This window comes from Myotis davidii, unplaced genomic scaffold (assembly GCF_000327345.1).
Source record: "Myotis davidii unplaced genomic scaffold, ASM32734v1 scaffold448, whole genome shotgun sequence".
In the NCBI taxonomy this organism is placed as follows: Eukaryota; Metazoa; Chordata; class Mammalia; order Chiroptera; family Vespertilionidae; genus Myotis; species Myotis davidii.
In genome coordinates this window covers 483910-496667 of record NW_006383009.1, presented here as the reverse complement: position 1 = coordinate 496667, position 12758 = coordinate 483910, and the positions used below count along the sequence as shown (strand labels likewise).

The 12758-nt window shown below is 46.4% G+C and overlaps 2 protein-coding genes across 5 annotated transcripts in view; both read left to right on the top strand.

Moving 5' to 3' along the window:
- Positions 1-3272, top strand: part of PPP3CC (protein phosphatase 3, catalytic subunit, gamma isozyme) — an 84087-nt gene extending 80815 nt beyond the window's left edge. For all 4 annotated transcript variants that reach the window (XM_015557755.1, XM_015557756.1, XM_015557754.1 and 1 more), the window contains one exon: positions 538-3272. In XM_015557755.1, coding sequence (XP_015413241.1) covers positions 538-749 — 212 coding nt within the window. In that variant the 3' untranslated portion in view covers positions 750-3272. The remainder of the gene's footprint in view (positions 1-537) is intronic.
- A 7820-nt stretch (positions 3273-11092) lies between these two features.
- The window catches only part of SORBS3 (sorbin and SH3 domain containing 3), a 23793-nt gene continuing 22127 nt past the window's right edge, over positions 11093-12758 (top strand). The window contains 1 exon segment of the mRNA XM_015557726.1: positions 11093-11269. Within this exon segment, the coding sequence (XP_015413212.1) occupies positions 11163-11269 (107 nt within the window). The 5' untranslated portion in view covers positions 11093-11162.

The window sequence follows — 12758 nt, the reverse complement described above, 5'->3', positions numbered from 1 at the left end:
CTTTCCCAAATGTTCTGGGACTAAGGAGGAACTTGTTTCCTTTTTGTCAGGTATACTTCTGCTATGACTAATTGTGTTGTGCTCCTATGAAAATTACTTTCACAGTTTCAGCTGCTCTGGGGGCCTTAAGAATTGGTAGCTTTGCCCTGACCGGTTTGACTCAGTGGATAGAGCGTTGGCCTGCGGACCAAAGGGTCCCAGGTTCAATTCCAGTCAAGGGCATGTACCTTGGTTGCGGGCATATCCCCAGTGTGGAGTGTGCAAGAGGCAGCTGATCGATGTTTCTCTCTCATCGATGTTTCTGATTCTCTATCCCTCTCCCTCTCTGTAAAAAATCAATAAAGTATATTTTAAAAAAAAGAATTGGTAGCTTCAAGTCAAAGCTAATTCAAATCAAATATTGCCTATTATCCTCACCAGCCACGTGCTCTCTGGCCACTCCTCTGTTTTTCTCTAGGAGGCTGCTGTGTGCTAAGAAACTTGAAGCTTGTCGCTTTGCTGTCTAATTGAGCTCCTCCCTTTCCTGTTTTTCTGTAGCCATCAGAGGGTTTTCGCGTCAGCACAGGATCCGGAGTTTTGATGAAGCCCGAGGTCTGGACCTAATTAATGAGCGGATGCCACCCCGAAAAGATAGCCAAGGGAAGTTGGCAAGCCCCGTACAATCTAATACTTCGCACAAGAGCGAGAAGGGGAAAAAGGCCAGCCATGACTCAGAGCTCAGCAGTGGCACAGGTGGACCCAAAACTTAAGAGCAAATTGTATTTATTTATTTATTATTGGAAAACAAAACAAAGCAACTTAAACCTGGAGGTGCGTTCATAACATACACTCTGCATTTATTCTGGAAGAAAGGTGACCATTTTATAAATTCTTCTAATTTATGTCTAACATAAATATGAGCAGTGCATCTGTTTTGTTTTCCCTTTTCTTCTTAATTTTTAGGAACTGATCTGATTGACTGATACATATGTGAGGTTTTGTGCTATAAGAGGCACCTTCTCCTAATAAAAGGGCCTTGGAAACCTCCACCCTGGGTTTCTGACTTGAACCAGCCAGACGTTCTCTTGTTTTTAGAATGTAATGTCTTTCATTGCAGACTAGTAACTTTTCAAACACAGGAAGGTTTTTCCCTTTCTACATGGTACCATTGAAGAAGATCTCTTAGATGTCAGTGGCTTCAACTTCTCTTCTTATGGAAAACTTGATTATAGTAGAATTTGTAAGTGAATAACCGAAACCCAGTGATTTTAAGAGCCAAGGGGAATGTTTTCCATAACCCCCTTTCTTTTGGACTCTCAGTTCCTTTTACTATGTTCTGGTAAGGCAGAATAAAAGGTAATGAGGGACTTCTTGGAATTACTTAAAATTTGTTCATTTGGCTCTGGGCATGGCTGGTTTAAACTTCCCTTAAAACTTTGGAGGTTTCTTAAATGTTGCCAGATTCTTTGGCTTTCATTTTTGGACCCCAGGTGATTTGCTCTGTCTACAAAGGAAGCTACATGTCTAAGTATTTTATAAATGCCCTCTGTACAACCTTCAGTATAAGCACTTACGCCCTGCTGTGTATTGCATCAGCTATTATGGCATCTATTCTCCCATTGTCCTTTTTTCTGTGTCAGCATATTTTTAATCAACTGGGATAATGAAAACAGACTAGGGTAGAATGATCCCTTATTGAATCGGAGGTCTTGCTAAAGGGCATTGGAAAAGGGAGGAATTTCATATCTTCTACATCAATTACAAGGTGTTTATCTTTCAACACTCATCAGGTTGAACTGTCTGTCGGCATATTGTGGAATACGAAGACAAGTGTTCAGATATAATGTTTGAATAATCATCCCTTGATTTTTCAAGTCACAACCAACTGGGAAGAAAACCTCGGGGGTTCTTGGGCTCCCATTTTTGGTTTTACCTGGTGACAGGTGCTATGTCATAATACTCATTGGCCAGCTTTGCAGTAAGTGTGCATATCTGGGCAACACTACACCAAAGTGCATATTTATGGAATTCCTTCATGTCATTTGGGCTATAGGAGTCCAGCACAAGAGCACGTATCTCAGACAGTAAGACCTTATGTTGGGAACTTCAAGGACAACAGAAACTTTATCCAAAAAACTATTTCATTAGAAATATCTCTGTTTTCTATATCTTTTGTTAACAGTTTCCAGTCTGTTTATGACAAAGATCAGAGCATTGAAGGGACTGTAATTTGATGATGTGAATTAGTCTGCTTAAACAGATAGGAAGGATCCCCAGCCGGTGTGGCTCAGCTGGTTAGAGCATCATCCTGCACACTGAAAGGTCACAAGTTGTTTCCTGTCAGGACACATGTAGGTTTCAGGTTCTGTCCGTGGGGGGCGGGAAGGGGGGAGGGAGGACGGGGGACCAATAGATGTTTTGCTTTCTCCCTCTCCCTCTCTCTCTAAAATCAATAAAAAGGCATGTCCTCTGGTGAGGATTAAAAACCATATTTAAAAAGGGTAAGAAGGATATTGAGGACAGAGATAAAAGATCTCGTGCTGGAATGCAGTAAAAACTGCAAGAAGGGAGAAAAAATCTTTACTGATGGCCATTTCTTTACAATGGAATTCATCACCTGGTTATCCTCAGCCTGCTTCTCTCCGTCCCAGGAGAGAAAAGACCGCTGTTCTGGAAGTCTCACCTAAAGTGAAAGTCAGTCCACGTGACACATTTGATAGATGGGGGCCCCTCATCCCTTTCTCCTCTTCACTGAGGTGGTTGTTTTACATACACAGCCCACAGGTAGAAACCACTCTTATGGGCTTCAGTCGCAGGCAAGCAGTGGAATAGTTATTATACATCCATATAAGCAAGAAATAATATTGTGCTAGTAAAAAGGATGCTTATTTAGGGCTGTCTTTATTATCCTCTCAAAAAGAAGCAGTGCAGTCAAGCAAGTGTCCTTGACAGGCATGGCCAAGGATGTACCTCACAGGTGCCCTTTGAGCTGTTGAAGGATCCGCCACAGCAGGAGAGGTGAGAAGTCATCATTCAAGAAAATTGGAGTTGAAAATGCAGCAGCAACAGGTCTTGAAGGATGTTAGGTTTGAATATCCTGTTGAATTCTAAAGGAAAAGGTATTTCTGAGATTCTGTGGAAAGCTGGGGTGTGTGTTTCAAGAATTTAAAAAGCTGTGTGTGAAGTGTATCTGTAAGGTACAGATAGCTTCTTAAAGTGACACTGTCACTCGGTGTACCTACATAGGTTGGCGCCTCTGGCTGAAGACAGGTTAGAGGCGTGAACCTTAAGAATATAAACTCTGGGTGGGGGGAAAAGGGGGTCAGTTGGTTAGAGCATCGTCCCAATAGGCCAGGGCTGTGGATTCATTCCCCAGAAAACTGTATAGCCCGGCCAGTGTGGCTCTATAGATTGAGCCTTGTCCCATGCACCAAGAGGTCACCAGTTCCATTCCTGATCAGGGCACATACAAGAATCAACCAATGAATGCAGAAATGGGTGGAACAACAATTTGATGTTTCTGTCTTTCTCAAATCAATAAATAATTTTTTAAAAAAGGAATAAATTGTAATCACAGTACTTTTTCTTCGTTCCAGATTTCATTGGAGGGTATAGCATATCTCTAAACATTTTAATCTAAACAGCAACTCCCAAGATGGCTAATTGCCCTGAATTTGCCTTCGGACCACTATCTCCATCATTTCAACGAACGTTCTAACTGCAGTCAGAGGTCTGAGGATTGCTGTTTTCAAAGCCTCTTCTCTACTCAGTCTCCCCCCTGCCTGCTCTAAAGATCCTAAAAATACTTCATTCTTGTTCTCCTTCATTTTAAGATCCACAGGGACCTTATTTTCTTCAACTTCTCTTATTAGGGGGGAAAATGAGGGCTTCTTTATAAACATTTGTGGAATTCCATTTTAGACATGACACTTCTTAAGGACCAGTTTTCCCAATTTCATCTACATCCACATCATGTGAAATTTCAAATTGACCAGATGACGATTTTTTAAATAGATATTTAAAAACTCACCCTGGCTGCTGTGGTTCAGTGGTTAGACAGCCAGCCCAAGCATGAAGAGTCATGGGTTTGATTCCCAATCAAAGACATGTCATGTACTTGGGTTGCAGGTTTGATCCCCAGCCTTAGCCCAGGCGCATGTGGGAGGCAACCAATCGATGTTTCTCTGTCTCCTCTCTCTCTTCCCCTCCCTTCCACTCTCTAAAAATTAATGGAGAAAATATCCTTGGGTGAGAATTAACAACAACAAAAAAAACTACTCATCTAACATCAGTTCAAAACACATCCTTTTTAAATCTCTGTGTTCTGAATATTTGGAGCAAAAAAACCCCAAACAAACCTATAAGCCGTGTGTGTGTGTGTGTGTGTGTGTGTGTGTGTGTGTGTGTAATAGAATGCTAAAACAAAAGCAGCCTCAGCTTTCTTTAAAACGGTGAGGTCACACCAGTTATGGGTACAGACACTATTGATTCCATGGCCTTTTGTGACTAGATATTAATCAGTGCAATAAAAATTGCTCATCACACTCTGGTGGGCTTGATGTGGCTCCTTGCCTAGGACAGACGCATCAGACTCTCAGGAATATCAATATATTTCATCTCCTTTTATCTATATTTACACTGCCTTTTTGTTCCTACAGTTTCTTTTCCTGATAACTTGGACATAAGTTCAAAATAAGTAAAGAAAAATTCCTCATTATTTTGTCACAGAATGATATTAATGACAAGGGTAGGATTTCTTCAAATTGGATAACTTTGGGGCCTTTCAGCCTGGTGTTGTCCCTTACATCCTCTTCTGAGTAATTTTAAAACACAAAGTTTGAACCCTAGCTGGTTTGGCTCAGTGGATAGAGCGTCGGCCTGCAGACTGAAAGGTCCCAGGTTCGATTCCGGTCAAGGGCATGTACCTTGGTTGTGGGCACATCGCCAGTAGGAGGTGTGTAGGAGGCAGCTGATAGATGTTTCTCTCTCATTGATGTTTCTAACTCTCTATCCCTCTCCTTTCCTCTCTGTAAAAAATCAATAAAATATATTCAAAAACAAAAACACAAAGTTTGAGTCAGCTGCTCTCTATAAGAAAAATTGGCTCTCTATCTCTCTCCCTTCCTCTCTGTAAAAAATCAATAAAATATATTTAAAAAAAAAATTGTATTGCCCGGCCAGTGTGGCTATATGGATTGAGTTTTGTCCCATGCACCAAGAGGTCACCAGTTCCATTCCTGGTCAGGGCACATGCCCTGGTTGCTGGCTCAATCCCCAGTAGGGGGCATGCTGGAGGCAGGGAATCGATGTTTCTGTCTCATCATTGATGTTTCTATCTTTCCCTCTCCCTTCCTCTCTCCAAAAATCAATAAAAACACTTTAAAAATATCACAGACCACCCCTAACCAGTTTGGCTCAGTGGATAGAGTGTCAGCCTGTGGACTGAAGGGTCCCAGGTTCCATTCCGGTCAAGGCATGTACCTGGGTTGCGGGCACATCCCCAGTGGGGGGTGTGCAGGAGGCAGCTGATCGGTTTCTCTCTCATCAATGTTCCTAACTCTATCCCTCTCCCTTCCTCTCTGTAAAAAATCAATAAAATATATTTATAAAATAAAATAAAAATATCAGACCATGTCTGTGCGAGGTACAGCGGGGCTTCCTGCTCTGGCATCACGAGTCTCCAGCCTCGCAGAGTGACAGTGGCTAAGAGTGGTTTCCTCTGCCCTCCTGTTTTATGCCAACATTGTAGACAATAGCCAGAATTTTTTTACTGTACCTCGTCTATAATAGAATTCACACGGTCTTGGGAATTAAGTTCATCCTGACCAATCTGGGTGACCAGTCAGTCAAAATGGTTTTTAGAAAGAGCTTGCCCCAGGTTGACTGATTTAGAGTTTTTCCTTGTGTTAATGATCAGATATTTCCCCTTCAGTGTTGGTACTGAAAATTATTTCCAAACCCATAAAGACTTGTTGAGGACATTCTAGAATCCCCCATATTATTATAGTTGTTACAGTAACCATGGAACCCACTTTTTTCAAAGCTTTATTCAGTGTTCCCTACCCAGGCAGAAAAGGTTTCAGAGGGCGGACGAATCCCCTGGTTGTGGGAACGAGGCTGCCGTTTCCTAAATTATTTGTGGTTAGAACCATGGATACCACCTTGTCTAGCACTTGGTCCGCATCCTTTCTGCAATCTGCTGTAAGAGGGAGTGGAGGGCAGCCTAGGGGCCTCAACACTAGCTGGGGGAGGGTCTGGATTACCCAGAGGACAGGTCCCTCTTCACTGCTGTGATCAGGTGCTTGAGGAAAGCCACACAAAGAGCAGATGTGTGTAGAGCAGCGGTTCTCAACCTGTGGGTTTGCGACCCCTTTGGCGGTCGAACGGCCCTTTCACAGGGGTCGCCTAAGACCATCCTGAATATCAGATATTTACATTACGATTCATAACACTAGCAACATTACAGTTATGAAATAGCAACGAAAATAATTTTATGGTTGGGTCACACCATGAGGAACTGTATTAAAACGGCCAGAAGGTTGAGAACCACTGGTGTAGAGGAAGAACGTTGTGTGGTCAAGAAACAGGTTGTTACTCTTGAGTCGAGCAGAGACCTGTATGAACAATAGGGCTTTGTGCCTTCGACGGTGTGACAGTGTGAAAGAGGGAGCCTGTGTTATTCTGAGACTGGACCTGACCTGCCAGGCTCTGTCTAGTCAGCTGAAGTGAATGGGGTCAGGGTTTGCTGCCTTCATCTATGCAGTCACAAAGGTGAAGATGATCCTGGAGAGTATATTCCCTCCCAGGAGGCCTTGGCCTCACGCCCCAGCAACCTTGCTAAATAACACCTTTGTCTGAGATAGGGTTGTGCACCTTCTCTTCTACATCCTCATGACAAGTCTACATGACTTAAGATCAAGAAGTGAGGACATGGCCGTCGACCGTCCCTCCAGGCAGCTCTGAAGTGGGGCCATGCACACTGCCCTCCTGTAAGTTCATGCCCAGACTCCTTTTCCTCCCTTGACTGTTTCCAAATAACTTTTTTTTCCACGTTAAAGTGCAGTGCATGTCATAGGGAGGAGGCCTACCATGGATCTTGACTTGGGGCAATAAAGATGCGTCTTTGTCTGTCAGAGCACCTTTTGGAAGATGCCGCCATGAACCCTCACTTTTCCTTTCTCGGTGCACTGTGACCAATAGCTGTTTTTCCTAATAGAAATGTCAGCAGGTATTTTCCAAGAAAAGATCTGGTATTCCTTCCTAATGAGGTGGTCAGATGCATGCGGTTAACTGGTGGTGTACTTTTTTTAAAGGCTTCTCTGGATGATGGGTTATTTCCTTGTGTTTAGAGATTACTTGCTTTTCAGTTATGTTAAAGAAAATGGTGGAAATGTTATTTATTGGCAGAAATCATTTATTAACTGTTTTGTGAACAAGAAAATTTGTTAAAACTTTCTTACTGTAAATTGGAAGTCATCTTTAAAAAAAAAAAAGAAAGAAAACACTCTTAAAATTAAATGTTGGCTCCCTGTGTGTATTTCCTGGTGGGGGCACTTATACTTGGCCTTACCATTCGGTGCTTCCACAAGAGGAGAAAGCCTGACTTTGACGTCTGGCCTGTCTCTGGAAATGCCAAGCAATCCCGCCCTCGAGGAAAGGAACCCCTCACAAAGAAAGACGCCTCCTCTGCCGCTTGCACCCGCTCATTTTAGACCAGCTCGGTGGCTGCAGTGGCGTCTCTACTCCTCCCACTCAGCACCCACTCCCTTGCCCAACCTCCTTCCTGGCACTCTGCCCGCTACTAACACATTCAAGCCCCAGCTCTTCGTGCGGCTTCTCCAGGACAGGCTGCTCCTTAAAGACACAGAAGGAAAACGTCCCAGAAAACCAAATCCTTGCAAAAGATGTAATTATGATGGTGGTTTAAGAACTCTGCATGTGGTCCTAGTAATAGACATGGATGAATTCTATCTTAGGAGAAGTTGCGGGAGCCAGAGGAGAGTTGAATGTGGAGGTGAGTTGGACTGCTCAGGAAAGGCAGTGTTGGGCCAGCCTCTTGATTCCTCTGACAAGTACAAATGCGCAGATTCACAAGGAAAAGTAACCTCCACTGAGCAACAACGGGGCAGGGATAGAAAAAGTGCGCAGGGCCCTTGGAGCAGACAGCGTGTCCAGGAGGGAATTCTATCGCTTAAGCAGTGAAGGTAGGAAGTCTGAACCCAGGGCCTGCAGGCCTGAGTGAGGCAAGTTCACTGTAAGTACAGTGACATCAGGGGCCACAGTACAATTTATAGGCCAGGAAACGAGCCCAGATTTCTAATTTTGAAGAAGCCAAGTATGCATTTTGGGATCTTTCCCAATAAATGGCATCCTGGCTTAGCAATGTCCTTATATCCCAGCTAAACATTCAATGAAATGAGGCCATAGTTACCCTTATTTCCAGCGTTATGAGAATTTTTTTAAGCCTGGAAATGAGGAACTAGCATGCAAGTTCACGGTTACCTCTCCCTGGACATTCAGTCCCACTTCCTGGCCTGCTCTGTGTAATTGTATGGCCTTGTTTTTGTATCATGACTTTCGGGTTTTAGGAAAAGTCTTCAATGTTGAGGCAGTGGGCTAGTAACTTAATGGTAACTGAGGCCGTCTGTATAACGTTGCTGCAGTTGAGGAGAAGGTTCATCGCAGAACTCAAGGCGGCGGGAAGACAAGGCGATTCTTTGTTCGGAGGCCAGGGCACTACCTCACGATGTCCACTGGCCGGCAACGCAGCCCTCTTATCCTCCTTATCTGTGCCCGCGCTGGGAAAGAAGCTGATGCAGACCTAGTTTCCCAGCTCCTGGTCTGTGTGCCCTTTGTGGCTGAGTCAACTTGGCTGGGCTTCCCTCTGAGGTCATCACTTATTTATCCTTGCCTTTTAAACTCTGCTTTCCGAAGAGCTGTCAGCCGCTTGCTCTTACTTTCGTGAGAACTAAAAGGCTCATTCCTCCAGCGCAGTTCTCCAAGGCACCCCATCTGCGCCTGGCGCCGTGTGCTCATCTATGAACGGAGGGGAGAGGGAGCGGCGGGTGATGCCAGGGCAAGGCTTCCTTGGAGATAGACTAGATACTGGACAAAAGGCCGAGTCCTTTCACAGCCTTGGTGATTCATGCAGTTGACACTGAGGAGCCTGAATAGATCCCAGTTCCATCGTGGGTGCTATAGAAAGGAGGTCTGTGCAAGGCAGGCCTGGAAGCCTCATTCTCTATTCCCATGGGGATATACTCACTGCCCTGGCTGCCCACACTGCCCACACCTGACCTGGAGTGGGAATTTTTTCACTCAAGAGATCCCTTTCCTTACAGAGACGATACCCCAAATCTTGGATTCCAGATGGCCCAGGTCATGCTGTTGCCAGCTTAGGGAGGTCCTCCAAGCCTCACCGTGGGTCTCTCGTGTTCCTCTTCAGTTGTTTCTGTTCCCAGGAAGCTTTGGCTTGGACGAGGGCCATCAGGACTTGGTATTGGCAGGAGCTGGAATCAGGAGGGGACCCAGGAGAAAGGGGTGGAGCCCAGAGGATGCATCGTCAGGATTTGTACTGTTGTGCCTGAGCGACTTGGTTTCAGTTCCTCGCTACGTGGTCTTCCTCCCTAGAGAGGTCCCAACTCCTTGAAAGGAACCGTGCTTTCTTCGCTAATCCATTCTGGTCTGTTTGTTCAGTTCTCCTGGCAGGAAGAGAGCACTCCTCTGACAGTACAAATAAAAACCCGCTTAAAGCCTAACTGAAGAGGGTGTCGGAGCCCATCCCTGTGGAGGCAAAGGGAGAGCAGCACCCCTCCGTTGTCCAATGTGGGGGCTGGGGCACAGTGCCGGGTGCCAGCTCGGGGTAGATCTGAGCGTGCCATTCGAACGCCAGGATCCCTGTGCTAGATAAACACACTCCTCAAGAAATGAGAGTTCAGGTTTATGTCTCCTGGGATCCCTTGCTTCCTTTTTCCCACTTGAGAAATAAAACTGAATTCTCGGCTCACCCTACTCACAATAAAACACGACTTCAGTGCTATTTCCATTCACCCTTCCTCTTGGTGACAGAGGTTGGTTTTCACAGTGACCCACATTCCTGTACAGCTGTACAGCCACCCTCTTCCCCCGCCCCACTTGGGAAGAGCCACATCTATTGGTAGTCTCTTGGCTGATCACCGCTCAGGGTGACGGACATGGACAGACCTCTGTTGACCGGGTGTCTTGGGGGTAATCCTCAGAACAAAAGGATGGGGGTGGGGCATATGGCTGACAGGATCAGATGGCTAGGAAAACAGAGCAGTTACATAACTGTGTTTACTATGGCTCAGGTGGCTCTGAGAAGGCAGAGGTGGCCCCCTGACAAGAGGTAGTGCCAGGGGGTGGGGTGAGGGGGGTCAGGGGGAAGAGTCGCCCGGAGGGAGGGCCTGTGAGATGATAAGGGAGTCCGGAGATAATGCATTAGGATGAAAGGAATCTGAATCTGTTTTGTTGCTGACAACAGCCGTGTTACCTAGCACAGCCTTGTAGCCCCAGCCTCTCACTAAGCCACGCCAGCTGTCTGCGGGTTGGGGCAGCAGCAAGTAGAGCCGAGGCTGGAGGGAGGAGTCGAGAAATCAGACACCTGGTTCTGGGCTGAATCTCTGGACTTTGCTGCTTTTTCCCTTTCATCTCCCACTTTTCAAAGAGGAACGATTCTTGTCTCTAAATACGGGCAGAAAAAGTGCTGGTCATGGTGCCTTATGCTTTCTGTTCCCACTGATCTCTGATCCTCTCTTCTGTGGCTGGTGGGCATCAGGGAGCAGGGTGGGGGGCCTCGCAAAGCCCTCCTTGGGCCGAGCACATAGTCTAAGAGTCTGAGAAGAAGGGTACTTCCATGGGCGCCAGAGCAAAGCAGGCTCCGAGCTGAGAGCGGTGTGAGCCCGGCAGAGGCTGGGTGACAGGAGACAGGCAGAGGTCAAACCGTCCCAGAGAAAAGCTCCGGGCTCCAGCACAGCCTGCGCGGCTTCCTGCAACGCTGTGTGCTGGCTCTCTATTCCCATAGAGATGACGCCGATAGCCTTGTGAGAAGCAGGAAGTGGGGACCTTGGTCAGCTCAGTTGCACCCTCTACATTAAATATTTATCTTGGAGTCCAGGTTAGAGCCCTAGAGAATAAGAGAAGCTCGCTGCTGGTGAGAAGGGGGGATGACCAGGATTCCTGCAGCTGGAAGATCTTCAGCGCCACCATCATTGGAGAATAAAGAAGAACATGGGAGAGACATGGCCCCTCTTGGCCGCGAGGACCGTGACAGGTGGGGAGCAAAACTGGCGACAAGGGAAAGGGGCGCAGCTCTTGTCCCCGGGGGAGGGAAGGGACGGTGATCAGGGTGTCTAAGCTTCACAGGAGGGCACATGCACTGCCACCAGCCCTCCTGTCGCAGCTGTGTTCTCCTAATGGGGCTACTGTCCCTCCCAGCTTTCCAGGGGAATCACTGAGTCTGGGGGGGCCTAAGAGGGGATCTCCTTCAGCTCCCTGCTCAGTGCAATACGTGCCTTTACAAAGGTGCCTCCCCCACACCTGCAGACTCGGAGCCCCTGTGATCCTTTAAAAGCTCTTCCTTGGAAACCTTGCATCCGCCTCCAAGTGTGCACCTAACGGCCCCCCTTGTGCCAGTGCAGCCCCCAGACACTGGGAGCCAGCCAGCAGCCTCTCCCCTCAGCTTCCCGCAGCCCAAACAGCCCTCCTTCCGCTGTTGGTCTGTGATATTGTTTCCTGATGGTTCACCACAACCAGGGTAGCCCATTAACTGAATTGAGAAAAGATAAACTTAATGGCATTGATGACTGTTGACATTTTAAAAAATTGTTTCATCTTTTCTCCATTCCCGCCCTTCTCAACTTTTGAGTTGAATGATGCGCTTGGAAAACACTAGTGCAGCGATTTTCATCTCATGTGGCACATCAAAACATACATTTTTGCCAATCAGGTAAAAAAAATAGGTATAATTTTGATTGATTTCAAAATTTAAAAAAAATAGTAATTATCTACCCTTTTTGCTCCAAAGTGATTTTTTAAAAAGTCAGGTGGCCCATATTTATACATAAGGATTTCTGGTACCAAAAATTAACCAATCAGATGCAACCTTATTATGCGTGACCAATAAGATGCAACTCTATTATATGACCTATATATTTATGGTTCAATCCAGGGCAGTCACACCAGAGGGCCATTGTCATTTTTTAAATTTGACAATCTAAGGGGAAAGAGGTCAGTGCTCCTGACTAAATAGTGAGGGATTGCATGTTTTAAAAATTCTTGCGGCGCACCGGTTGAAAAATCGCTGCTCTAGTGCATGGTGGCCGCAGGACACCAATCTTACCCCTAGTAGGAATGCAATGAATGTTCTCATATTTTCCTAATTTATACTTGATCACTCTCAAAATAGATCTGACAGAGCCCGATACCTCTTTGCTATTTGGTTTGGGGCTTGGGGTCCCTGAGCCAAGCTAGGGACTTCCCTGTTAGCTGTGATCATTCAGGGAGTACCTCACTTCCTATCCCAGGCCCCGTGCGCACACGGAGGCCGAGGGAGAGGGGAGAAGGGATGGTCAGGGACGTCGGCGGGAGCCAATGGGTGCGGGCTCCTGGGACCGGTGTCAGAGCCGCGGGAACAGCGGAAAGGCAGCGAGATCAAAACAAATGCGGTGTGTGGGAACACCGAGACCTGGTCACCCTGTCCGGGCCACAGGGAGCCGCCCTCATCCTCTCCAGGGGCGTGGCTCTGGGGGGCGGGGGGCGCG